Genomic DNA, 26166 nt, shown 5'->3' on the forward strand with positions numbered 1-26166 from the left:
ACCTCCAATTGTATACATTAGGCGATGATGATACAGGACATATTTGTGACCAGTTAGTCCTGCGGGGGGTCTGGTGAGTAGGTGAGAAGCTCTTTCAGGGCTGGTAGTCCTGAGCCATGAGTGCCTAGAGCCCAGGGACTAGTATGGCAAACACAGGTTTTCAATCTAGAATCCTTATAACCTAAGAATTTGTTGCTCCGGGCTTAATCGCTGGCAATCCCAGCACTTGGCAGGCACAGTGGTCCTCGGCTTCTGGCAGCAGTGAATGGCAGCAACAGGCAAAGGAAACAGACAGAACAAAGCAGCTGCAAATGATGCCTTCCAGTATTAAAACTCGCAAATCTCTTATGGTGCTCGGACTCCTGGCCCTGCAGTGACAGTGTTACAGCAGTCAGGCCTAGAATGTCTGAAACCCTGGGCCCTTAAGCTTTGGCAGCTTCCCGGAACCTTCTAGCAACCTGGGCCCACAGTTTCTACCCCGTGGCTCTCACGGTCACTCTTCAGCTCTCCACCCTCTCTTATCTGCTCTCTGTTTCCTCAGCTGTTGTCCCAACTACAGTTGCCACAGCCTGGGTGGCTGTGCTGCCACCTTGGCCACTGCTACGCCTCTGTCTGCATGACAAGAGTCAAAGTAGCGGAGGGAAGGCCTTTCTTGGGCCTTGCAACACAAGGGGGCAGTGCAGGAGGATGTCTCCTAGCAGACTAGAAAAGCAAACTCAACAGCAGGAAAAGAGGGGGATATGGCAAGCATATTTGTACCAACTACAGCTGTTTCCCCACAGATGAAGAACTGTTTGCACCACTCACAGGCCGCCCTCTGTGCCAACTGGAGAAGCCCTCTGGCCTGAGAAAATGGCTGCAGGGTTGGCTAGAGTTCACCAAGGCTTGTCTTGCTTAGTGTGTGGCTTTCCAAGGCTGGAGCAGACCATCTGTGTTTGGCTGTGTCATTAGTGTCATTTGGGGGGGGGGGGGGAGCAACTGTGAAGTGTCCAAAGCAGCCAGGCTGTCCTGAGGGCCGTCTGGCCAGTCACCAGCAAAGGGGCTCTCGGGTGACAGTTCCCTGCTCAAAGGCTGCCAAGGCACAGAGGAGGGGCCTGTCAAACAGCCTGCTCATTCACAGAGAGCATTAAAATAATGTTTAGAATTAACTTAAGACTTAACACAAACTCAACACAGAGCTAAGGATCTTAACAGCAGCTAATGGTATTTAACAACACATACCAGTGCTTACTTAGCTCCTGCCTCGGAGCCCTAGAGAGAAGTGGGTCTGCTGCTCTGTCTCATGGACCAGCCCTTCAGGGAACTCGGAGGCACCAAGGTATCTAGTAACATGGGCTTTCCTAACGTTACCTTATGGGCAAGGTGGCCGTCGTGGGTAGATTGGGTCTGCTGCCAAGCCTGGTGACTTGAGTTCAGTCCCTGGGTCCCACATGGCAGAAGGAAAGAACCAGCTCCCGCAAGGTGGCTTCTGGCCTCTGTATGCATGCCCTGGTGCCCCTGCGCACGCGTGTGCATGCAAAGGAAAAAGGCAAATGAAAAAACCTTTCTTGTTACAGAAGCATCAGTGCGCATGAGTATAAGTGACAAAAGACAGTAAATCAGAAGAAAGTACCACAGTCCCACCTAAGAAACAGACTCAGGGCTCAGTGGCTAAGAACACTGGCTGCTCTTACAGAGCACCGAGGTTCCGTGTGGTTCCCAGCATGAACATGTAGGCTCACAGCCACCCATAAGCCCAGCTGCAGGGGCTCTGACACACACACTTCTGACTTGCTTGGATATCAGGCCTACAAGTGGTGTACATACATGCATGCTTGCAAAAATGCACATAAAATAATAATTTTTTGAAGGAAAAAAAAAGTGAAGAAAGAAACAGAGCCTTAATGCTGACCTTTCTTCCTGTGTCCATGCCGAGCTATCTCAGTGAACCCTCGCTGCCTTATTTCATCTCATATGGGGAGGTGGACAAGAGCTCGGCAGGTAAAGGTGCCCACGTCATCTAGGCGTGGAACTCTCCAAGCCATTTGGACACCTGTACATACATGACATAACTGGTCACACTGCCTGTGTGCACCTCACACCCTCAGAGGACCCCCAGCCATTGCTGAGGCGGCTGAGGCTGCAGGGCTGGCCCGCTTTTTTGAGTGGCCCTCTTCCTACTTACAGAAGAAGCCTTCTCATTTCGGTGAAACGTTCGTTCGTTGTTGTACTGTGGTGGTGCAAAGCCAAGACAGTTTTAAAGGGAAAGGCACAAGACTCGCTTCTCCCCACTCCCCACCCGTCTCACTTCTGCACCTCCACTCTGAGGAAGCCACGCCCACTGGCTTCTCCTACGTCCATCTGAAGCTTCTGTTATGTTCTTGCTTTTCCTTCGTTTTTTTTTTTTTTCCTTCATTTAAAAGGAGCATAATAAACATACCGTCTACCTATGCTTCTTAAAACACTCTGCCTGGATAGCTGAAACTGCAGAGTAGGAGCTAGTTGGCTTAGGCTGGAAAGCCCCAGCAGGGCCAGACAGAATGGCCCGGGGCTAACAGAGGGCCTTCGGTTAGGCATTATTATAATGGAAACAGGGTCTAAGAGGGAATGTCCCAACAGCACGGAGACCCAGCAGGAAGCTGCAGGCAATGGCAGGTCAGGCGGATTTCAGGTAGCCATCCTTGGTTGAGGACTCCTGTCCCTGGGCAGTACGCTGACACCTGTTCTTGGGTACTTGTTAATTACAGTCTAGACTCGGGATTCCTCGTCTCTGCTGTGCTGGAGGTGTGTGTGGGGGGGGGGGGGGGTGTTGTCCACTGGGTGGTAGAGAGGCTGTGACAAAGGCTGCCCTCCACACCCCATCACTAACACAAACCTGTTCCCGCAACCTCTGCTCCCCTGTGGGGAGACAGGCCTCATTGCCGTAACTTCAACTGTTCTCAAACACACCAGAGACGGGTGCTGGTCCTTCATGGGCCTTTTAACTAAACACATAGTAATGACAGTCTTGTGTGTTGCAGGAGTCGTGCAGCATCTGCAGAATGGCCAGCTGCTGAGGGACATCTACCTGAAGAAACACAAACTTCTGCCAAACAACTGGTCCCCGGACCAACTTTACCTAGAGACCACGGGGAAGAGCCGCACCTTGCAGAGCGGGCTGGCCCTGCTCTACGGCTTCCTCCCGGACTTTGACTGGAAGAAAGTTTATTTCAGGCACCAGCCAAGTGCCTTGTTCTGTTCCGGGAGCTGCTACTGCCCGCTGAGAAACCAGTATCTGGAGAAGGAGCAGCGACGGCAGTACCTCCTACGCCTGAAGAACAGCGACCTGGAGAGGACCTACGGGGAGATGGCCAAGATTGTGGACATCCCGACCAAGCAGCTGCGGGCGGCCAACCCCATCGACTCCATGCTCTGCCACTTCTGCCATAACGTCAGCTTCCCGTGCAGCAGGAGTGGCTGCCTTGGCATGGAACACTTCAAGGTGATCAAGACGCACCAGATAGAGGATGAGCGGGAGAGGCACGAGAGGCCCCTGTACTTCGGGTATTCGCTCCTGGGCGCCCACCCTATCCTGAATCAGACCATCAACCGGATGCAGCGCGCTGCCGCGGGTTGCAGGGACGAGCTGTTCGCCCTCTACTCCGCTCATGACGTCACTCTGTCGCCAGTCCTCAGTGCCTTGGGCCTTTTGGAAGCCAGGTTCCCAAGGTTCGCCGCCAGGCTAATCTTTGAGCTCTGGCAAGACCTCCAGAAGCCCAGTGAACATTCTGTCCGGATTCTCTATAATGGGGCCGACGTCACCTTCCACACCTCTTTCTGCCACGACTTCCACAAGCGTTCTCCCAAGCCCATGTGTCCTCTCGAGAACTTGGTCCGCTTTGTCAAAAGGGATATGTTTGTGGCCCTGGATGGCAGCAGCACTAACTATTACGATGCGTGTCACGGGGAAGGGGCCTAAAAGGTGTTCGGCACAACACTGTTTCCTTGCTGGTTCTGTCTGTTGCTAAGATGTCAAGGTGTGGAGTTGTAGTGGATGCAGGTTAGGTTGGGTGATGATGCCCGTGGTGGTTTGGGACAAACAGGAAGCATGGAACAGTACGTTACTTGGTACGAAATGGCTGGGTCACAGAGGAAAGAAGGTGCGTTCTCATAGCCGTGTGCAGCTTAGAATGGCAGCGTCAGATTCGGTACTCAGTTACCAGTCCAGGCGTATTTTTGGCCTGCCCTGGAACCAGCAAACCTCTGCCAAAATCTTCTTAATCTCGGACACTTACCTGAACCTTGATGAGTGCAAAGTGGGGTTGGCAGCCTAATCCTGAAGGGACCAGAAGGTCAGTATCTTAGACTATGTAGACCTGGAGCTCACAGGGAGTCTCGGTCATTTCTTCTCAGCTGCGTTCTGGTGAGATGACAACACGTACATGGGCATGTGTGATGATGTCCCGTAGGTGGCAGGCAGCCAACTCTTGCTCACGGGCTGTGGTTTGCTAACCCCTGCTCTTTAAAAACAGCTCGCTACCACTGCACTTCCAGCACTTTTGAGAGCGAACAGAGCGCCAAGTTGTTGGCAGGTCCTTCAGTAACTTCCGCTAGAAACACAGAAATTGGGTCAAGCTGATGGGGGGGAGTGACAAGCCCAAGGGGAAATAAACATTGGGTCGGAGAGCTCGTAGGAAATAATTACAATACTTGATGCTCATGACTGTGGCACAAAATAGCTTTAAGTATGTTTTAGGTCTTTATCTGCCGTAGTCTATTGGCTGCATATGGTGGAATTTTTGTATTCCATTTAGTATTTTTATAGTCTAGGAAAATATTTTCTGAGACCAGTTTTAGATGTGTTCTGATTCCTATAGAAATAATTCGGTTTACTGCACCTGCTTGATGGTTGGGAGGAGGCCAAAAGCTGAATTCAGGCCCCTTTTTCCCAGTCCAAAAATAAATAACTAATGACTCATTCCCTTTGACAGGCTGTAGAATCGGGCCTGTTTTTAAAACATTTTCATCAATTTCAAATGCCAAATTCCAATTGATTTTTAAAGAAGTTTCTAGAAAAAAAAACTTTGTTACTCAATTGTTGAACAGTCTTTCTAAAGTGTTTTATATATTAGGCATAATTACGACTGACTCCATGATTTCTAGGTTAATGGTGCTAGTTCGTTTCGAAGACACGGCCCCCGCAACGTGGGATTCTCCAGCATTGAGCATCCTGGCCCTTTCTCTTCCTTTTTGTCTGGTGTTGCATTTGAACACGTTTTGGTTTTAGAAATAAAATTTCTGAAGAATTCTTAGTGTATACAACTCACGGTGTGTGCCTGTCAGTCACTCAGGTTCTTTACACGAGAGAAACAGTATTTTAAAATTTTAACTGCTCTATGTAGTGCTGAAAATTGTGCACTCATTCCCCTGCCCCCCCCCCCCCCCCCGCTTTTCTCTTATTTAAAGCCTATTCGGGTTTCTTTCTCCCACTCCCAGGCTGTCAGATTTAGAACTGCTAAACACAGCTTGAAGGTTTAAAAATAAGAGCGAAAAGAGGGAATTTTAAAAACACCAATTCGTGGTATATCTGTTGGTGAGAGTAAGTATTTTGGGGTAAGAGAGCCACCATCAGAACTCATAGGTGAAAGTTTTACCTCCTAAGACACGGGCAGCACAAAGGACGGAGTTCTGAAGCCTCCATTCCACGGTGGATAAACTTCAAAACAAAATACAAAGCTAAATATATACATGCACATTTTCAGACCTTGGATTCTTGGATTCTTGGAAGTGATCTAACGGCATCGCCCGCGACAGGCCCGGGAGTGCACCTGTGTACACTTGGCTTCGTATTTTTATATCAAGATTAATACATTCTGGAAAATAATCCTGAAGAGCTTCCAAAGTGAAGTTCAACCTTCCTAGGGAAGAGGCAGCCTCAGTTTCTCCCACTGCGCTGTCTCCACGCACTCAGACAGCAGGTGTGCCCAGGCTTTCCCCGCCACACAGGAGCAGCTGGGCGCCTGCCAGTTGTGTCGCGAGGTAGGTCTTTACCTATGGTGCCGCAGTCGGACCTCTCAGGTTGAACCCCACCCCCAAACTGTCACACACGACTGCACTTCACTTGCCAGGTTTCATTACCTGCACCTCTGACCAACTGGCCATAAATTTAGGCCTACCTGCCCCCATCCCTGGGACTAGAGCCATCACAGAGCTTCAGGGGAACTTGTTTTATTACAAGGGATACTGCTGAGGAAAAGATGCGTGTGGCCTGGGGAGGGGCCCAGAGCTTCCAGTCCTGTCTTGCTGAGCCGCGGTCCATTAATTTCCTGTCTCCAGCTGCCCACCCCGCATAACTGGTTATGTCTTTGGCATTGGTGATCAATATGACTGGCCCCTCCCATCTCTGAAGGTTGGGGGAGGGGCTGCAAGTTGCACCCTCCGACCCTGCCTTGGTCTTCCCATTGAACAGCCCTCATCTTGGAGCTACCTAGAGGCCACCTGCATCAGGCAATTTGTCGTAGCATGTGAAAAGAAATGATGATAGAAATCCCAAGGGAAATGGGCAACATTCAAGCTGCTGGACAAACTGCTCTGATACCCTCCATAGGATACACAGATATGGGTAACTTAAAAACAGAAACAAGATCATTCTAGAACTATTACTTCAGAACTTGATGTTAGGGATATATTTTTAGGGGGCTGGGGGCTGGGGAGCTGGGGGGCTGGGGGGATGGCTCAGAGGTTAAGAGCCTTGTTGCTCTTTCAGAAGACCTGGATTCAGTTCCAAGCACCCGCGTGATGGTTGTTCACAACTCTGGGTCAGGGGATCTGACCTTCTGACCTCTGTGGGCACCAGGCATACAAATGGTGCACACACATACATACTAGCAAAACAAAAATAAAGTTGATAAATCTATTTTTTGTTTGCTTGGGTTTTTTGTTTTTGTTTTTGTTTTGTTTTTTGAGACAGAGTTTCTCTGTGTAATACAGGCTTGCCTGTCCTGGAGTTTGCTCTGTAGACTGGGCTGGCCTCAAATTCACAGAAATTCGCCTGTCTCTGCCTCCTGCGTGCTGGAAATTATTTTTAAAGAATTTTTAAAACTAAACTGCTTCCTTTAGCAACAACTTAGAAGTTTTTTTTTTCTCATTAGCTTCTTAGGCAGTTTGTCTTAGAGATATTTCCATCTTGCGATGAGTATATAGAGTCAGCTCTTTTTTTTTGGTTTTTTGAGACAGGGTTTCTCTGTGTAGCCTTAGCCATCCTGGACTCACTTTGTAGACCAGGCTGGCCTCGAACTCACAGCGATCCGCCTGCCTCTGCCTCCCGAGTGCTGGGATTAAAGACGTGCGCCACCTTTTTATAGAATACAGCTCTTTTTATAGAATACAGATTAGTATATTTTATAAACAACTAAAAATTAAGTGTTATAGAACATACTCTTTAAAACACATTTGTTTATGTATATGTGTGTGCGCACATGTACTTTTGTGTCAGTACAGGTTCAAGAGGGTCGTTAGCTTTTTAAAAAACCTTCATTCTTTGAGAATTTCCTATAACATTTTTTAGCATACGCAGCCCCATCCTCCAACTCACCCTGAGCCGTTCCCTCCTCGGTACCCAGGCAACTTCCACCTCGTGCCCCCTCCCCCTCCCTCTCTTCCTGTGCTGCACTGCAAGTGGCCATTGCCCTGCTGGGCTGAGCATTCTTTGTCAAGTTTCACTTGGGACAGAATTAGAGAACTTAATTAAAGGGTATTAGAATTAGAGTTTGTTTTAGGGCCAGAACTTGAACTCTGGCCTTCATACACGCCAGACAAGTACTCTACCACTGAGCTACATCCATACCCCTTTTTTCCCTGTTAAGAGAGGGGCTCAGTAAGTTTTCCAGGCTGCCCTTGAATTCACTCTTTGGCCCTCTATCAGGCCTTGGGCTGCCCTTGAATTCACTCTTTGGCCCCCTATCAGGCCTTGATCTTAACATCCTCCTCCTTAGCTTCCCAAGTACAGGCCTGTGCTGCTGGCCCGGTAATATCAGCAATAATAGTTGGCCCACCAAGCAAACTCCTAGACTGCTACATGTATTTGAAGGTCTTCAACAGGCATAGCAGGATTAGCCTTGGAGAATACTTAGGTAAGTCTTTTCTCCAGAACTCAAGAACGGATGCAGGAAAGCTGGGGATACATGCTTCTCTTCAGGAAACCCTGGAACAGGTTCAGCATCCTAGACAGGCTGGGTCACCCTAGTGTGTTAGATAGAATACAATGCAAGTACACAGTGTAGAGCATCTGGGCTTCAGCAGTGGCTAGTGGGATGCCAGCCTGATCCCCAGTGTGCGGGACTTCTGCACTGAATATCCTGACTGTCGCCCTGTGTTCTCCTGCCTGCCCAGGAGCTAGCTCAGTAATAAGATCTGTTCAAGAGGAATTGGCTGAGTACACAGGCAGGATCAGGTCCGCCTGGCTGCTGAGGCCCGGCTGCCAGCTGTGCCTGACCAGCATTGGTAAGGAGAGAGTAACCAAGAGGAACAGTGCTCTCAGCAGAGGATGCCTTTGGGGCTGCTTCAGATGTGTCAGCTGAGTGAGAGTCCTGCCTCCCTACAAGTTTGCTTTTCTGTCAGACTGTCCTGCGTCTATCCCAGGTTTACACAACACGTTTCGAGGGCACCAGTTTTCCTGACAGTCTCTGCAGCAGTCCTACTTGATGTCATGTTTGCTAAAGGATGTAAGCAAATTCATTTGAAAAATGGGATTGTAACAGTTACAAATTTAAATGGTTAGGGATTGTTTTTCTTAAAACTATACAATTTATTTGCAGCGAGCAATAGTTATGCTCAACCACAAGGGGGCAGCATCAGATAAGCTTTCGTTCTGGGTCTGCCTAATAGAAAAGTAGGTTAGCTTGTGCTTTAAAAAGTTAACCAAAAAAAGGGGACAAGCCAGTGACTCATGAGTTAACACATTAAAACAAATGTATTGGATCATTCCCATTTTATAGAAAAGCTTGACTGGGTTCTTACCTGATGTCACAGAGCTACCTGGTGTGAGGCAGAATTGGGTTGTCAACCGTGTCCACTTCAAGGACCATGGTTTCTGTTGTTTCAAGATAAGGTTTCTCTGTGTAGCCCTGGATCTCCTAGAACTTGCTCTGTAGTTCAGGCTAGCCTCGAACTCAGAGATCCACCTGCTGGGATTAAAGGGGCGTGTGCCACCAGCTACTGGCTAGGACAGTGTTCTTAAGCAGGATACCTGATAACACCTCTCTGAACAGTTTGGGTTGGTGTTAGGTTACACGCAACCCAAACCTGATCACTGTGGCTTAAGAAAGTAAAGCCATAAAGCCGGGTGTGGTGGTGCATGCCTTTAATCCCAGCACTTGGGAGGCAGAGGCAGGTGGATCGCTGTGAGTTCGAGGCCAGCCTGGTCTACAAAGTGAGTCCAGGACAGCCAAGACTACACAGAGAGACCCTGTCTCGAAAACTCAAAATAAATAAATAAATAAAGTAAAGCCATACATCATCTCTATGGGTCCAGGATGCGCACTGACGTTACATGCCCAGAACAGGGCCTCCTTGGCCCGCCTCTAGTGCAGAGGAGCCAAGGACAGCAGGGACTTCACTGCTATTTCAAACAAAGCCACTTCTAAAGTTCATTAGTTAACTTCCTATTGCTGTGATAAAACACCACGATCAGGGCAACTTACACAAGGTAGAGCTTATTTTGGGCTTAGAGTTCCAGAAGGATAAGAGTCCATGATGGCAGAGGGGAGGGAGGTAGCAGGCAGGCAGCAGGTGGCTAGGACAACAGCTGAGAACGCACATCTCAAACTACAGCCAGGAGGCAGGGAATGCAATGAGTACCTGACACGTGACTCAATGCCTACGCCCAAACTCACCTCCTCCAACAAGACCACGCCTCTCAGTCCTTCCCAGGCAGCTCCATCAACAGGGGGCTACATATTTAAACGTATGAGCCTATAGAGGAAAATCTCATTCAAACCACCATGCTAAGGAAGAATGGATGCTGGATTCAGAGCTGACAGTGGATGCGCTTTCCATGTCCTCCCCACCAAAGCCCAGGGTGTGTTGGGTACTGTGCCTCCCAGACCCCCACTTTAAGACTTCTTTCCCCTACCCCCCCGCCAGCACTCGGGAGGCAGAGGCAGATAGATCACGGTGAGTTTGAGGCCAGCCTGGTCTACAAAGTAAGTCCAGGACAGCCAAGGCGACACAGAGAAGCCCTATCTCAAAAAAACAAAAAAAAACAAACAAGCAAAAAGACTTCTTTCCCCAAAGGAAGACTTCTTCCCACTAGCTGGCAACACTATACTATCAGGCCTTTCAGAGACTTGCCCTGGAAGAGAACACCATTGGCCAAAAGACAAGCCTCTTTCCCAGGGAAGCCACATACACTGACTGGTCAGAATGAGAATTTAATAGCCATGGGATAACTCAGAGACCCATGCCCAAATCAGAGTTCTCAAAGGGGCAGCAGAGGTCTTGTGACTGTACCGCCGCCCAGGCTCTGCCCCCACCACCTTCCTTTATAGCAGTCACAGCCCTGCACACACCTCGCTCCAAGGCTGCTTCCCAGGGCTGTGCAGGGCCAGCACGTTCTAGGTGCCAAGGTCTCCACTTGGTGGGGCAGGAGACCTGGAGTCACTTCTAGGAAAGGGAAGTTTATCTACCATAAATTCCTCTACCACGGAGACCTTTGTTGTCTTATGGTAGAAGGCAAGCCATTCCTCTATGTCAGGGGGGCCCACCACACACGAAATTCCACCAACAGTGGGTACAAAATATTTGGGAGGGAGTGCATTTCCCCTGAACAGCTACAGATCTTCCCTTTGTGATTATTCCTTAATGTATCCACTGCTTATCGTCTATATTGTATTGGGTGAGTGATCTAGAGATGAAGTGTAGAGCAGTATGTGTATACATTACAGGAAAATATGACACCATCTTCTATGAGATGTGAGCATCATTGCATTGTGGAGTCTGGGCCATGGAGGGTCTTGCAACCCACCCCCATGGATATTTAATAATGACTCTATATACAATTTAAGCACTAGAAAAATTTAATTGTGGACAGTTGAAGGCTAGCGGCAGAAAGGCTGTTAGACCATTTACTGTCTACCTCCCATTGGCCAGAAGCCTTCCATTAGCATAGACTGTATATTCTCACAAGATTAATAACCATTAATTAACCAAAAATAAGAAAGGTCCAAATTAGTAAAATTAAAAATGAGCCAGGTGTGGTGGCGCACGCCTTTAACCCCAGCACTCAGGAGGCAGAGGCAGGCGGATCATTGTGAGTTCCAGGCCAGCCTGGTCTACAACAGCCCAGGCTAACACAGAGAAACCTTGTCTCAAAAAAACAAACAAAAAATAAATAAATAAATAAAAATAAAAACGAACAGCAACACAAAAGAAATCCAGAAAATCATAAATCCACACTTTAAAACTTATACCTTCTACCAAGCTGAAAAAACACAAAAGTAATGGATGAACTTTTTAAACAGCATCTGACTGACCAAAGTTAAACGCAGATCAGATCAATAATTTATACAAACCTGTTTCCATCAAGGTGATCAAAGCGATAGTAAGAGTCTCTCCTCCACCCCCACAAAAAACAAACAAACAAACAAACAAACAAACAAACAAACAACTCCCTAAAATCCCAAACCAAAAAACCCTCAGTTCCAGACACACTCATAGCAGGCGTCTACCAGATCTTAAAACAAGAACCACGAACAGCGCTCCTCATCTGTCCATAAAATAGAGATAGAAGTAAAACTGCAAAACGTCCTATTTAAAGCCAGCATTGTGCTAATACTAAGATAAGATCAACACACACACACACACACACACACACACACACACACACAGAGAGAGAGAGAGAGAGAGAGAGAGAGAGAGAGAGAGAGAAAACTGTAGACCAAGATCCCTGAATAACAGAGGTGCAGTAATTCTCAACAAAACACCTGCAAGCCAAATCCAGAAACACATCAAAAAGTTCATCACCATAATCACGTCGCCTTTATCCTGCGGGTGCTAAGATGATTCAACATCTGCAAACTGATAGATGTATTAACTCATATAAAGAGCTTAAAGACAGAAACTGCATGGTTATCTCAACAGAGGCGGAAAGGGCCTGGATGCCACATCTCCCGACATTCAAAATCCTACACGAGTCCACAAAGAAAATAACTGCAAATTGCATCAAACACTAATTATGAAAAATTGGTATAATAATTATGAATAATTGGTATAATAATGTGTATTTTCCCTTAAGTTTTGTTTTGAAAAACTAAACAGTAGAAATAAATCTTTTTTAAGAGATTTATTTATTATGTATACAGTGCTCTTTTTGCATGTACACCTGCAGGTCAGAAGAGGGCATCAGATCAAATCATATTTTAGATGGCTGTGAGCCACCATGTGGTTGCCGGGACTTGAACTCAGGACCTTTGGAAGAGCAGTCAGTGCCCTTAACCTCTGATCATCTCTCAAGCCCCTAGAAATAAATCTTACGGTATGAATCATAGCAAAACTATGAATTCTTTGAGATCTGGGGGATATATTAGCAAAACTGCAGCCGTGAGAACCCCTCAATGGGCGCATTAAGCCTGGGAAACAGGATGAAGGAAGGCAGAGAACAAATGCCTGTGGCAGGTAAGAAATAACCTTTGCAATGAGCTGGCCACCCGAGGTTTGCTTGTTTTGTTTTTCTGGAGACAGTGTTTCTCTGTGTAACCTTGGCTGTCCTGGACTGGCTTTGTAGACCAGGCTGGCCTTAAACTCACAGCGATCCGCCTGCCTTTGCCTCCCCAAGTGCTGGGATTACAGGCGTGTGCCACCTTGCTTGACTCAACTGAGTATTTTCTAAATTACTGATTTAAAAAAAAACCTGAAATGCATCAGTGCATTTTCTCGAAATTAATCAAAAGATTAGTGTCCTACACATTTGGAAACCCCAGATGGATTTTGAGTGACTAGAGGTCTTACCCCCGCCCACCCCAGGAGGCATTTTAGAAAGTTAGCACACGGACCGTGTCTCTCTCAGCCGACATAAGCAGCGATGCTCCAGTGAGGAGGTTGCTATCCTGTCATCGCTAGTGGATAGACAGGGGTCTGCTGCTTCTGCCTCTGTCTTCATAGATGGCAATTTCTGGAACTTGAAGACCTGTCCTCAGTGGGGTGTGTCAGGAGGAGGTCTTAGGAAGTGTTGTCTTCGCTTATCCATTCACCTCTGAATACATTTTCTAGACTTTCTTCAGAACGTTTTCATGATAGGCTTCTTTGCATACGATGCTGGTGTATGCGGTTAAACAAGTCCAACATTTGCCAATGTATGTGGCCCCCAAGCCTCACTGCCTCTGCCTGAAGGCTACTTAGTTTGAGGGGTTTTTGTTTTTGTTTGTTTTTTGTTTTGTTTTTTTTAGTTGTTGCTTATTAATTCTGTCCTTCGGCTTTGCAGAGGTAGCCATGTGGTCACTGGTGGATCTCGCTGAATGGACTTTCCCCAGACATCAGCAAGAACAGATCCCACCAGCCATGCAATGGTTATGCACACTCTCAGTCCCAGCACTCAGGGGGCAGAGGCAGGCAGATCTATGTGAGTTCAAGGCCAGCCTGGTCTATAGAGTGAGTCCAGAACCAGTGCTACACAGAGAAACTGTCTTGAAAGACAAACAAAAACAAAAATAAAGACCCCTTTATCCTCCAACTGCTGTGGTCCTACATTCACAGTCACAACCTCCCAGTGCATTTTTATACTAAGTCCATTCTGGAGGTAGCTAATTGCTCCCCAAGGTGTCAGTGCCTTAATGGGAGCAGCACCTCTAATGTGACGAGAGTAGCACTTGTATCAGCTCTACGTAGGCCCCTCCTCTCAACACTGTTGTAGCACGGACTACTTTTCTAACACATGAATTTGAGGGATGCAGTCAAGCAAAGCATAAATTGTAGACATCCCCATGGCTCTGTACACAGATAGCTTTGGGGTGAACGGGTGCATGTGCATGCTTTGTGAGTGGGCTGTGCATGTGAGCTGGCTTGTGGACCTTCTGTGCTGTTGCTGATGATGTAAGGATTCTGCAGGCATGCTAGCACCTCCAGCAGAAAACATTTTCAGTGTCTTCCTGAGCCCTCATCCTCCACTCAGTCTCTTTCTGCATCTATATCCACACTGAGCCTTAGTTCCCTGCATTTAAAACAAACAAAAGATTAGAAAACAGAACTCTGGTCAAACTGCGGGGTTGGTGTGGGAGAAGAGCCCAAGTCTTCCATCTCCAACGCACCTGTGTCAGTGTCTCCTACATAGTAAAATCCTCTCTTAAATATGAGGTCCCTGGGGAAAGGAAATTCTGCATGTTTGCACTTTTAGCTTAGGTGGCAATCTGAACAAAAGACCTGAGCTATTCCTGAAAGTCTCTTAGGTTAGAGCCTTTGTTCTACCTGGGTAGGAAAAAAAAGATCTTAGACTTGTAGCAGGGACTTGTATCCTAGCCCTGGGGAGGTTATTCTGGACATGATCTTTGGAGAGACAACACTAGCAACTGTTTCAAATTCCAGCTGGAGAATCAATAAAGCCCAGAAGAGCTGGGAGTTCAAACTGGCTGGCATTGAACTCACAGGATCTGCCTGCCTCTGCCTCCCTAAGTGCTGGGATTAAAGGTATGCACCATCACACTGGGCTTTAAATGATTGTTCTTAACATGTCTAATTATGAACTTTAGGGGTGTGTGTGTGTGTGTGTGTGTGTGTGTGTGTGTGTGTGTGTGTATGTGTGTGTGTATGTGTGTGTGTGTGTGTGTTTAAAGGTTTTTAGAGGTTTCATCCTGGCTAGTTTGGTACTAAGGTATTGTTTTGTTTGTTTGTTTATTATGTATACAGTGTTCTGCCTGCATATCCACCTACATGCCAGAAGAGGGCACCAAAACTCATTATAGATGGTTGTGAGCCACCATATGGTTGCTGGAAGTTGAAGAGCAACCAGTGCTCTTAACCTCTGAGCCATCTCTCCAGCCCTGATACTAAGGTTTGGTTTTGTTGTTGTTTTTTTTTTTTTTTTAATTTTTTAAAAACCAAAGAGCTGCTTCCTGCTTAGCTTGCTTAACTCCTTACATAGGTCACAGTGCACAGGACACAGGTGTATCTCTGTGTTTTACCATGTTTACATGTGTGTAGGCAGGTAGGACAAAGGAAGGGAGACAAGCACAGAATGAAGCAGAGAGGAAAGGGTTTATCCTGCCTTTGGAAATATCCTAAGTACTATTTACATGCTTTGTCTATGTTTTAGGTATAAATTCCTGTGTTTTTAATCAGAATATACTCGTTTTATTAAGAAATAAGTGTTAGGACGGAAATCCAAGATGGCGGCGCAGATCACACACCACTTCTGATCTGCAGGACAACCAAGACTGCACAGTGATCTAAAGACCAAACTGAGATCTACAAGACACCAGTGCTGCTGATTCCCAGGTGAGAGGGATCCACACTGTGTGGAGCACGGGTGGGTCTGACCCCTGGCCACCCAGCTAACCTACAGAGAAACCCGGGGGGGGGGCGGGGCAACCCACAGTAGCTGCCATCTTGAGAAAGGCTGTAAGGCATCCATGCATCTTTGGGCTCTCTCTGCCTTTCTGCTGCTTACTGGATCTGGGACAAAGAGCAGACAGGCAGAGCTGAGCCCTGGCACCAGACAACTCATATTAGCTGCCATCCCAAGAAAGAGTGCGGGGCACCCAAGCACCTTTGGGCTCTGATCTCTCTCTGTCCCCCAGCCGCTTACCAGCCTGGCCCATCTGTGACACAGAGCATACAGGCAGAGCTGAATCTAGCTGCCAGCCACAGTCTGCACTAGCTGCCATCCTGTGTGCAGCTTCAAGCCTGGGTCTATCTTTGCCCGCCACCTGAAGCATACTGCTCTGACACAGCTAAGACACAAAGCAGACATGCTGAGCAGAGACCTGCACAGGCCACAATCCGCATTAGCTGCCATCCTACTAGCAGCTACTGGCTCTGATTTCTCCCTGCCTACCTGCAGCTTATTGGACTGATTCATCTTGGTCACAGAGCAGACAGGCAGAGCAGAGACTAGTGTGCCACACTCCACATTAGCTGTCATTCCATGAGCAGCTTTGGGCACAGATCCCTCCCTGCTGGCCAGCGGCTTACTGGCCTTGGCCAACGGGGAAACAGAGCATTTAAGCAGAGCCCTGTCATCTCAAGAAGGCCTGTGAATACCCCAGCAGCTTTGGGCAGCCCCCATCCCCCAGCTGCTTACCAGCCTAACCCATCTGGGATACAGAGCAGATGGGGAGAGCTGAGTCTGGTGTGGGCCAAGACTCACATTTGCTGCCATCTCAGGAGGGTCTGTGGGGCACCCAAGCAGCTTCAAGCTTCAATCTCTCACAGCCCCCATCCTCAGATGTTTATTGGTCTAGTCCATCTGGAACACAGAGCAGAGAGGCAGATCCCTGTTTGGGCTTGGAAATCTATCAGCCTACTCCTCTCCTGCCTGACCCAACTGGGATACAGACAGAGAACCCAGCTGAGCTGAGCTGCGCTGGGTGCAAGTTCTAACACCCACTGTCCACAATCCTGAGGAGACCTCTGGGGTGCCCTAGTAAGCAACCTTTGGCTTAAAGCTCACTTTACTTGCTCCCAACCTGCCTGTCCCAGGTTGGGCACAGACAGCAACCTCATTGGAGGAACTTCTAGGCCTGCTAACACCAGAGACAACCAGATGCCTAGAGGACAGCGCAAGAAGATTAACAACAAAACTGAGAGCTATATAACAACGCAGGAAAACAGTGATCCTAACACAGCAAGCCCTGGAGATATGAACACCCATGAAGCACAAGAGAAGGCTTTAAATCTTATGTGCTGAAAATGATAGAAGCCTTGAAAGAGGAAAATAAATCACTCAAAGAAATACAGAAAAATACATTCAAATAGATGAAGGAATTGAATAAATCCTATAAAGAATTACAGGAAAAGATATCCAAAAAGATGAAGGAATTGGATAAATCCTATAAAGAATTACAGGAAAATTCAATCAAACGGGAGAAAGAAATGAATAAGACTATTCAAGACCTAAAGAGGGAATTAGAAGCAACAAGGAAAACACAAGCTGAGGCAATCTTAGAGTTGGAAAACATAGGGAAGAGAACTGGAACAACAGACACAAGCCACGCCAACTGAATACAAGAGATGGAAGAGAGAATCTCAAGTGTGGAAGATGTGATTGAAGTTTTTGATATGTCAATCAAAGAAAATGTTAAAACTAAAAAGTTCCTGATAAAAAAAACACCCAAGAAATCTGGGACACTATAAAAAGACCAAATCTAAGAATAATAAGAGTAGAAGAAGGAGACGATTCCAAGCTCTGAGGCCCAGAAAACATTTTTCGACAAAATCAAAGAAGAAAACTTCCCCAACCTAAAGAAAGAGTGTCCATTAGCATACAAGAAGCCTACAGAACTCCAAATAGATTCGACCAGGAAAGAAAATCCTCCTGCCACATAATAATCAAAATATTAAATGGACAGAACAAAGAAAGAATATTAAAAGCTGCAAGAGAAAAAGGTCAAGTCACATTTTAAGGCAAACCCTTCTCTACAGAGACCATGAAAGCTAGAAGGGCCTGGACAGAAGTCACGTAAACATTAAGAGACCACAGATGCCATCCCAGACTACTATACTCAGTAAAACTTTCAATTACCACAGATGGAGAAGACAAGAAATTCTAAGACAAAACCAAGTTTAATAAGTACCTAACCACAAACCTAGCCCTAAAGAAGGTACTAGAAGGAAAACTCTAACTCAGGGAGGCTAACTACATCCAGGAAAACACAGGAAATAAATAACTCCACATCCACAAATCCTAAACACAGAAAGACACAACATTCTACCACCAACAACCTCAAAATAAAAGGAACTAACAACCACTGGACATTAATATCTCTTAACATTAATGGCCTAAACACTCTAGTAAAAATACACAGGCTGACAGAATGGATGTGAAAACAGGATCCATCATCCTGCTGCATACAAAAAACCCACCTCAGCAATAAAGTTAGACATTACCTCAGAGTAAAGGGTTGGAAAACTGTATTCCAAGCAAACAGACCCAAGAAGCAAGCTGGAGTAGCTATCCTAGTATTTAAGAAAATAGACTTTTAACCAAAACTAATAAAAAAGAGATGGAGAAGTTCACTTCATCTTCATCAAAGGAAAAAATACATTGAGATGATGTCTTAATTCTGAACATCTGTGCCCACATTCATAAAAGGAGTACCCACATTCATAAAAGAAACATTACTAAAGCTGAAATCACACATCGAACTCCACACATTAATAATGGGAAACTTCAACACCCCTCTCCCCCCAATAGACAGATCATCAAGACAGAAACTAAATGGAGAGTCAAGGAAACTAATAGACATCAAGAAACAAATGGACTTGGGAGGCAGAGGCAGGCAGATTGCTGTGAGTTCAAGGCTAGCCTGGTCTACAAAGTGAGTCCAGGATACCAAAGGCTAACACAGAGAAACCCTGTCTCGAAAATAAATAAATAAATAAATAAATAAATAAATAAATAAATAGACCTAACTGATACCTACAGAACATTTCACCTAAACACAGAACCTTAACAGATACAAGAAAATCTAATCTCCTGCATCTTATCAGATCACCATGGATTAAAGCTGGAACTCACCAAAACAAACAACTGAAAGCCTACAAACTCATGGAAAATGAACAACTCCCTACTCAATGACATCTGGGTAAAGGAGGAAATAAAAACATAAATTAAAAACTTCCTAGAATTCAATGAAACTAAAGGCACAACATATCCAAACTCATGGGATACAATGAAGGCAGTGCTAAGAGGAAAGCTCATAGAAACTGGAGAAATCCCATACTAGCAACTTAACAGCACACCTGAAAGCTCTAGAACAAAAAGAAGCAGACAGTCAAGAGGAGTAGAGGGCTGGAAATCATGAAACTCAGAGCTGAAATCAATAAAATAGAAACAAAGAATCAACAAAACCAAGAGCTAGTTCTTTGAGAAAATCAGTAAGATAGACAAACCTTTAGCCAAGCTAACTAAAAGGCAGAGGGAGAGTATTCAAATCAACAAATTCAGAAATGAAAAGGGAGACATAACAACAGACACTGAGGAAATCCAAAGAATCATCAGGTCTTACTTCAAAAACCTATGTGCCACAAAATTTGAAAACCTAAATGAAATGGACAATTTTCTTGATAGCCACCAACTACCAAAATTAAATTGAGATCAGGTAGACAAATTGAATAGTCCTATAACACCTAAGGAAATAGAGACAGCCATCAAAAATATCCCAACAACAATAACAACAACAACAACAACAAAGCCCAGGACCAGATGGATTCAGCACAGAATTCTACCAGACCTTCAGAGAAGAGCTAATACCAATTTTCTTCAAACTATTCCACAAAATAGAATCAGAAGGAACATTACCAAACTCATTCGATGAGGCCACAGCCACCTTGATACCTAAACCACAGAAAGACTCAACAAAGAAAAGGAATTTCAGACCAATTTCTCTTATGAACATTGATGCAAAAATACTCAATAAAATACTCACAATCTGAATTCAAGAACACATCAAAACTATCATTCACCATGACCAAGTAGGCTTCATGCCAGGCATGCAGGGTTGGTTCAATATTCAGAAATCTATCAATGTAATTCATCATATAAACAAACTGAAAGAACAAACTGATCATCTCCTTAGATGCTGAAAAAGCATTTGACAAAATCCAACACCTATTCATGTTAAAAGTCCTGGAGAGGCCTGGCATTGTGGCACACGCCTTTAATCCCAGCACTCGGGAGGCAGAGGCAGGCAGATCAATGTGAGTTCGAGGCCAGCCTGGTCTACAGAGGGAGTTCAGGATAGCCAAGGCTACACAGAAAAACCCTGTTTCAATCCCCCCCTAAACCCAAACCAACAAACAAAAAAACAAAACCCAACCCAAACAAAACAAAACAAAAGTCCTGGAGAGAGCAGGGATACAAGGCACATACCTAAACATAATAAAGGCAATATACAAGCCTACAGCCAACATCAAACTAAATAGAGAGAAACTTAAGTCAATTCCACTGAAATCAGGGACAGACAAGGCCGTCCACTCTCTCTGTATCTCTTCAATATAGTACTTGAAGTCCTAGCTAGAGCAATAAGACAACTGACGGATGTAAAGGGGATACAAATTGGAAAGGAAGAAGTCAAACTATCACTAGTCACAGATGATATGATAGTACACATAAGTGACCCCAAAAATTCTATCAAGGAACTCCTACAGCTGATAAACACCTTCAGCAAAGTGGCTGGGTACAAAATTAACCAAAAACAACAACAACAAAAAACAAAAACAAACAAACAAACAAAAAAACCAGTAGCCCTCCTGCATAAAATGACAAACAGGCTGAGAAAGAAGTTAGGGAAACTGCGCTCTTCACAATAGCCACAAGTAATATAAACTATCTTGGTGTAACTCTAACCAAGAAAGTAAAAGACTTGTATGAAACAAACTTCAAATCTCTGAAGAAAGAATTTGAAGATGATTTCAGAAGATGGAACGATATCCCATGCTTGTGGATCAGGAGAATCAACATAGTAAAAATGGCCATCTTACCAAAAGCAATCTACAGATTCAATGCAATTCCTATCAAAATGCCCATGCAATTCTTTACCAACCTTGAAAAAAAAATCAATTCTCAACTTTATATGGAGAAACAAAAAACCCAGACTAGCTAAAACAATCCTGTACAATAAAAGATCTTCTGGCGAAATCTCCATCCCAGATCTCAAGCTGTACTATAGGGCAACAGCAATAAAAAAAAAACAGCATGGTACTGGCATAGAAAAAGGCTGGTTGGTCAATGGAATCAAATCAAAGACCCAGAAATAAACCCACATACCTATGGATGTTGTTTTTTAATTATCTGTATTATTATGCCTACCACATTAGGCTCCACTGTTGTTTTTAAATTATCTGTATTGTCAGTACTTCAGTATGTCCAGCTAGCAATCAAGTATGAGACTGATACTTGTTATATTTTAAAATAGGCTTAGTTAACCTGGGGCAGGGCAGTTATCAATCCTCTAAACTACCTCCCATAGCTATCTGCTTTTAATAACTTCTGTCAAGCTACTTCCTATCCATAATCCCAAATACTTGCTAATGTTTGTCATCTGAGCCAAATATCCATCCATGCCTGTCATGTGCTTCTCTTTCATCTAACCCATGGTGGCCTTCTTCTCTTCCCTTTTTGGACTGCCTCCTCGGGTCTCTCTTCCTCTTCTTCCCAGGATTCCTCTGTCTCTCTCTAAGCCGGGGAACCTTAGCCGCTACACTTCTATCTCCTCTGCCCTCCCCAGGTGGGATGGCTTTTTATTAATTAAAAGGTGGGTCACAGAGACAGCAAGCAGTAACTAGCATCAAAATACATTAGACCATCCCCCAACATATGGACACTTGGTTTTTGACAAATAAGTCAAATCCATACAATGGAAAAAACAGCATCGTCAACAAATGGTGCTGGTCTAACTGGATGGCTAAATGTAGAAAAATGAAAATAGATCCATATCTATCACCCTGCACAAAACTGAACTCCAAAAGGATTAAGGACCTCAACATAAAACCAGACACACTAAATCTGTTAGAAGAAAAATCGGGGAAGAGCCTTGAACTCATTGGCACAGGAGACAACTTCCTGAACAGATCACCAATAGCTGAGGCCCTAGAATCAACCATTAATAAATGGGACCCTGCCTCGCTCACAGGCAAGCCATTGAGCAGACTATTGAAGGAGAGCACGTATCCTGATGCATACAAAGTGCTACCAGAGAATGTAGGTGATAGCATCTGTTTATGTGCTTTGTGGTGAGATGAGCAGTGAATATCAATATATTTCTACCTTCAGTGGTAAATTTGGACAGGAATTAAAAATCGGCATTTATTTTTTCTTTCTATTAAAGAAAAGGAGTTGCTCATTAAAAAAAATAAATGGGACCTTATGAAACTGAACAGCTTCTGTAAGGTGAAGGACAGTGTCAACAGAACAAAACAACAGCCTACAGACTGGGAAAAGTTCTTCACCAACCCTATCTCTGACAAAGGGCTAATATCCAAATTATATAAAGAACTCAAGAAATTAAACACCATCAAACCAAATAGCCCAATTAAAAATGGAGTACAGAACTAAACAGAGAATTCTCAACAGAGAAATATCAAATGGCTGATAAACCCTGATTATCAGGGAACTACAACTCAAAACAACTCTGATATTCCATCTTAACACCTATCTGAGTGGATAAGATGAAAAACTCAGGTGACAGCACATGCTGGCGAGGGTGTGGAGAAAGGGGAACACTTCTCCATTGCTGGGAGTGCGAACTTGTACAACCACTTTGGAAATCAATCTGGTGCTTTCTCAGGAAATTGGGAATAATTCTACCTCAAGACCCAGCCATTCCACTCCCGGGAATATACCTGAAAGATGCTCCACCACACAACAAGGACATTTGCCCAACTATGTTCATAGCAGCTTTATCCGTAATAGCCAGAATCTGGAAACAACCTAGATGTCCTTTTACTGAAGAATGGGTAAAGAAACTGTGGTACATTTACACAATGGAATACTATTTGTCTATTTAAAAACAAGGAAATCTTGAAATTTGCAGGCAAATGGATGGAACTAAAAAAAAAAAATCATCCTGATATGCATGGCATATACTCACTCATAAGTGGATATTAGTCACAAAGTACAGGATAACTACACTACAATAGAGAGACTGGTACATCAACCAAAGACCATTTAGGATGTGGACCTAGACCCTCCTCTCAGATGTAGTAGCACAGTCTCTTTGTGGGTACCACAGTGTGGAGAGTAGGGACTACTTTGAACATGGACTCTGGCCACTGAACTTTGATCACTTCCTCCCGGCAGGGCAGCCTTGCCAGGCTATAGAAAAGGTTACAGGTAATACAGATGAGACTTGATAGGCTGAGGTCAGAAGTTAGGGGAGGAGGGCTCTCCTTTCTGAGGACTAGGGGAAGGAGAGAGAGGGTTGAGGGAGGGAGGGGGATACAATTGGGATGTGAATAATTTAAACTGCAGAACAAGCAGGTAACTTATATTGCTAATCCCACTACATTAGCTCTGAGACTGGCTGAGACATGAATGTCAAGGCATAGACAAGGCTTCTTGTTGGCTACAGAACCCCTATGAATTATTATTAGATGCCATTCTACATATGGCATGAATGAAGATTTACAGATGTCTTTTTTTTCCTGCTCATACAAAGAGCAGAGAACCAGCGTTAATTGTTCTGTGCATCACGCGCACACACCTTAGACATTTATAATTGTAGGACTGTATAATGCTTGTGAAAAATTATATATTTTCAGAACAAAAGAACTAGACACTGACATTGGATTAGACCTGACAGGATTCATTCCTCTCAGCTTACTGGACACTGACATCCTGCATCCTTCGTGTTCCAGCACCAAGTGCTCCAGTTACTGTTCCTTATCAGAACAAGACAGCTCCCAGGACAACTTTGAAGAAAACTTCCAAATGCCAATTGGTCCAGAATTTCAGACTGTCCCACACAGGACTCTAATTAAGCCTGGAATTTCTCAATATTTAGAAACTGGACCACAAATGCGATTCCTAGCTTGTTTAACCATTTCCCCAGTTTTATTTGGGCCCACACAAAGGTATTATTCATCCCAAATCAGCCAGAAAAAAAACCTTAAGAGAATGACATCCCATTTCCTTTAATGGGGGTCAGGTAAGTTTTTGGTTGCTTTCTTAGGCAATAGAGGGTTATTTTCAATGGGAGTTGGCTATAAGTTACTGTTGGTCTTATTTAGAGAGAAAATAAGTTTGGACTCAAGGATGTCTCTCTTTTCCTTTACCTTCTATTCTTAGGTTTGGAGATAGGGGTTGAAAAGAAAGAAGGGAAATATATATATAGGGAAGATAGAACAAAAAGTAGATTAGTGAATCTACTCCTCAACTTAATGCCTTGTCATTCAAAAGGCTATTTTTAATTCACTGGTATAGAATTTTGTAAATAGATGCAAAATAAGTTTAACTTTAGATACAGTTATATAGAATTCAAATATAAGGTTATTCTTTACACACATTATTTTTATTTCTACTCTAATATGAGGTATTGTACCCACATAACTCAATTATAATACAAGGTTTACTTCCAATACTTTGAAAGTGTTATTGCAGGGTCTTTAGGATAAATAACTTATACAAGTTAATTGTTAGTTGATCAAATCATGGTCATATCAATGACTAGTCTATTTTTATCACAAGACTATACATCTTAGGTGCAACAGATAGTTGATTCAGGTAAAATAGATAAGGTCTTCAAAAACTTTAGAGACATAAAGACTATGGCATTTTAAAATGTTATTATTTTAAAGATTTGTTGACAATGAGACAGGTTAACTCCTGGCAACACCCAGTCTACCTAAAAGAGGATGATGATCATCAAAAAAAACTCCTTATGGAGATGGCTTCAAATGTGGCAAAACAGCCACTGGGCAAAATGTCCTCATTTCTACCAGACAGAATTCTGCCTAAAAAATGGCAGCTTTGGATGCAGGCATAGTTGATGGCCAATCTCTGCCAAGACAGGGTGAGCAAGTCCTCAATAGCTCCTGCCTCTGACATACATATTGGGCCAGAAGGCTAAAGATGATGCTTCAATCTTATAGAGAGTTTTGGGTGACTGCTCAGGTAGCAAACTGTCTCTGTCATCTTCTCATTTTGGAAGCTGCTAACCTGCACTCCCTGGATAATCAGGTAATTAATTTTATTCCTTCTCAAGTCTCTGATGGAGTTGAAGACCAGATAGTTTAGTTTTACAATTAAGCTTAGTTGTTTAGGGGTTAAGATGTTTTTAGGTCTAGATAGATGTTTCAAGTTGATGATGACATATGATAGATATTGATTTACATTCAGAATTTTAGACGCACCAAGATAGGAAAAATGTTTTCTTCAAGGCTGCCAAATACAAATAGTCAAAACACTATGAATGTAACATTTATATAATTCCTGATTGCTTCAAGGTTCTTCTTGTTGTAGGTAGTTTATTGTATATATGTGTGATGATATAAATGTATATGTAAAAAATTTAAAAAGTAATAATAAAAAATAAAATAAGTAAATAGAATTTTCTAAAAAAGAAAGAAGTGTTAGCCTTGTGCAGCGGTGCGTGCCTATAATCCCAGCACTCGGGAGGCAGAGGCAGGCAGATCTCTACGAGTTTGAGGCCAGCCTTGTCTACAAAGTCAGTCCAGGACAGCCAAGGCTACACAGAGAAACCTTGTCTTGAAAAAAGCAAAATAAATAAATAAATAAAACAAATGTGTTTTGTTGTTTGTTTTGTTTTGTTTTTCTCCTTTATTAATTTATTCTTGTTACATCTCAATGGTTTTCCCATCCCTTGTATCCTCCCATTCTTCCCTCCCTCCCATTTTCCCCTTATTCCCCTCCCCTATGACTGTTCCTGAGGGGGATTACCTTCCCCTGTATATGTTCATAGGGTATTGTTTGTTTTGTTTTTGTTTTTGTTTTAAGACGAGACAGAAAAGAACTATCAAGTAAAAAAGAAATGCTGAAATGTAGAGATATCTGTTTACTATAATTAAAGGTTATTTATCCCAAAGTAAGAGTTTGGCTAGGTACTCTTGTCATCAACGGACCCTCTGCAGATAATAGGAGGAAGCTGCCAAAAGAGGCAAAGCGTTCTGGTTTCCTTCCTGTTGTGATAAACCGTCTTACCAAAAGTAACTTAGGGGAGGAAAGGGTTTATTCAGCTTACATTTCCAAGTCACTGCCCATCACTGACGAAAGTCAGAGCAGGAATTCATGGAAGAAACCCCAAGGCGAGAATCATAGAGAAATTCTGGTAGCTCACTTGCATGTTTACCTCGCTTCCTTACACAGCCCAAGACCACCTGCCCAGGGAATGGCATCACTTACAGTGGGCTGGGGTAGCTCCTCCTCCCGAGAGTCCAGCCCGTGGGTGAGGGCAGGGGGTTCAGGCTGATGGGGTGTGCAGTGCAGAGTCACCACAGAGACCCCCAGGAGTCAGGTGAAAGCAAACTGAGGGCGAGCAGACGCAC

General features: G+C 44.4%; 1 protein-coding gene and 1 long non-coding RNA gene across 4 annotated transcripts in view; one reads left to right on the forward strand and one right to left on the reverse strand.

Annotated features, from left to right (window-relative positions):
• The window catches only part of PXYLP1 (2-phosphoxylose phosphatase 1), a 71209-nt gene extending 65929 nt beyond the window's left edge, over positions 1–5280 (forward strand). For all 3 annotated transcript variants that reach the window (XM_084751760.1, XM_084751759.1, XM_084751761.1), the window contains one exon: positions 3000–5280. In XM_084751760.1, the coding sequence (XP_084607886.1) occupies positions 3000–3937 (938 nt within the window). In that variant the 3' untranslated portion in view covers positions 3938–5280. The remainder of the gene's footprint in view (positions 1–2999) is intronic.
• LOC311580316 lies at positions 2–26166 on the reverse strand. Its single transcript, XR_014773422.1, has 3 exons — positions 26024–26166; positions 1351–1497; positions 2–368 (listed from the first exon to the last, which is right to left on the reverse strand). It is a non-coding gene; the product is annotated as an uncharacterized lncRNA (long non-coding RNA).

Source organism: Acomys minous (assembly GCF_964271855.1).
Source record: "Acomys minous genome assembly, chromosome: 13".
NCBI lineage: Eukaryota > Metazoa > Chordata > Mammalia > Rodentia > Muridae > Acomys > Acomys minous.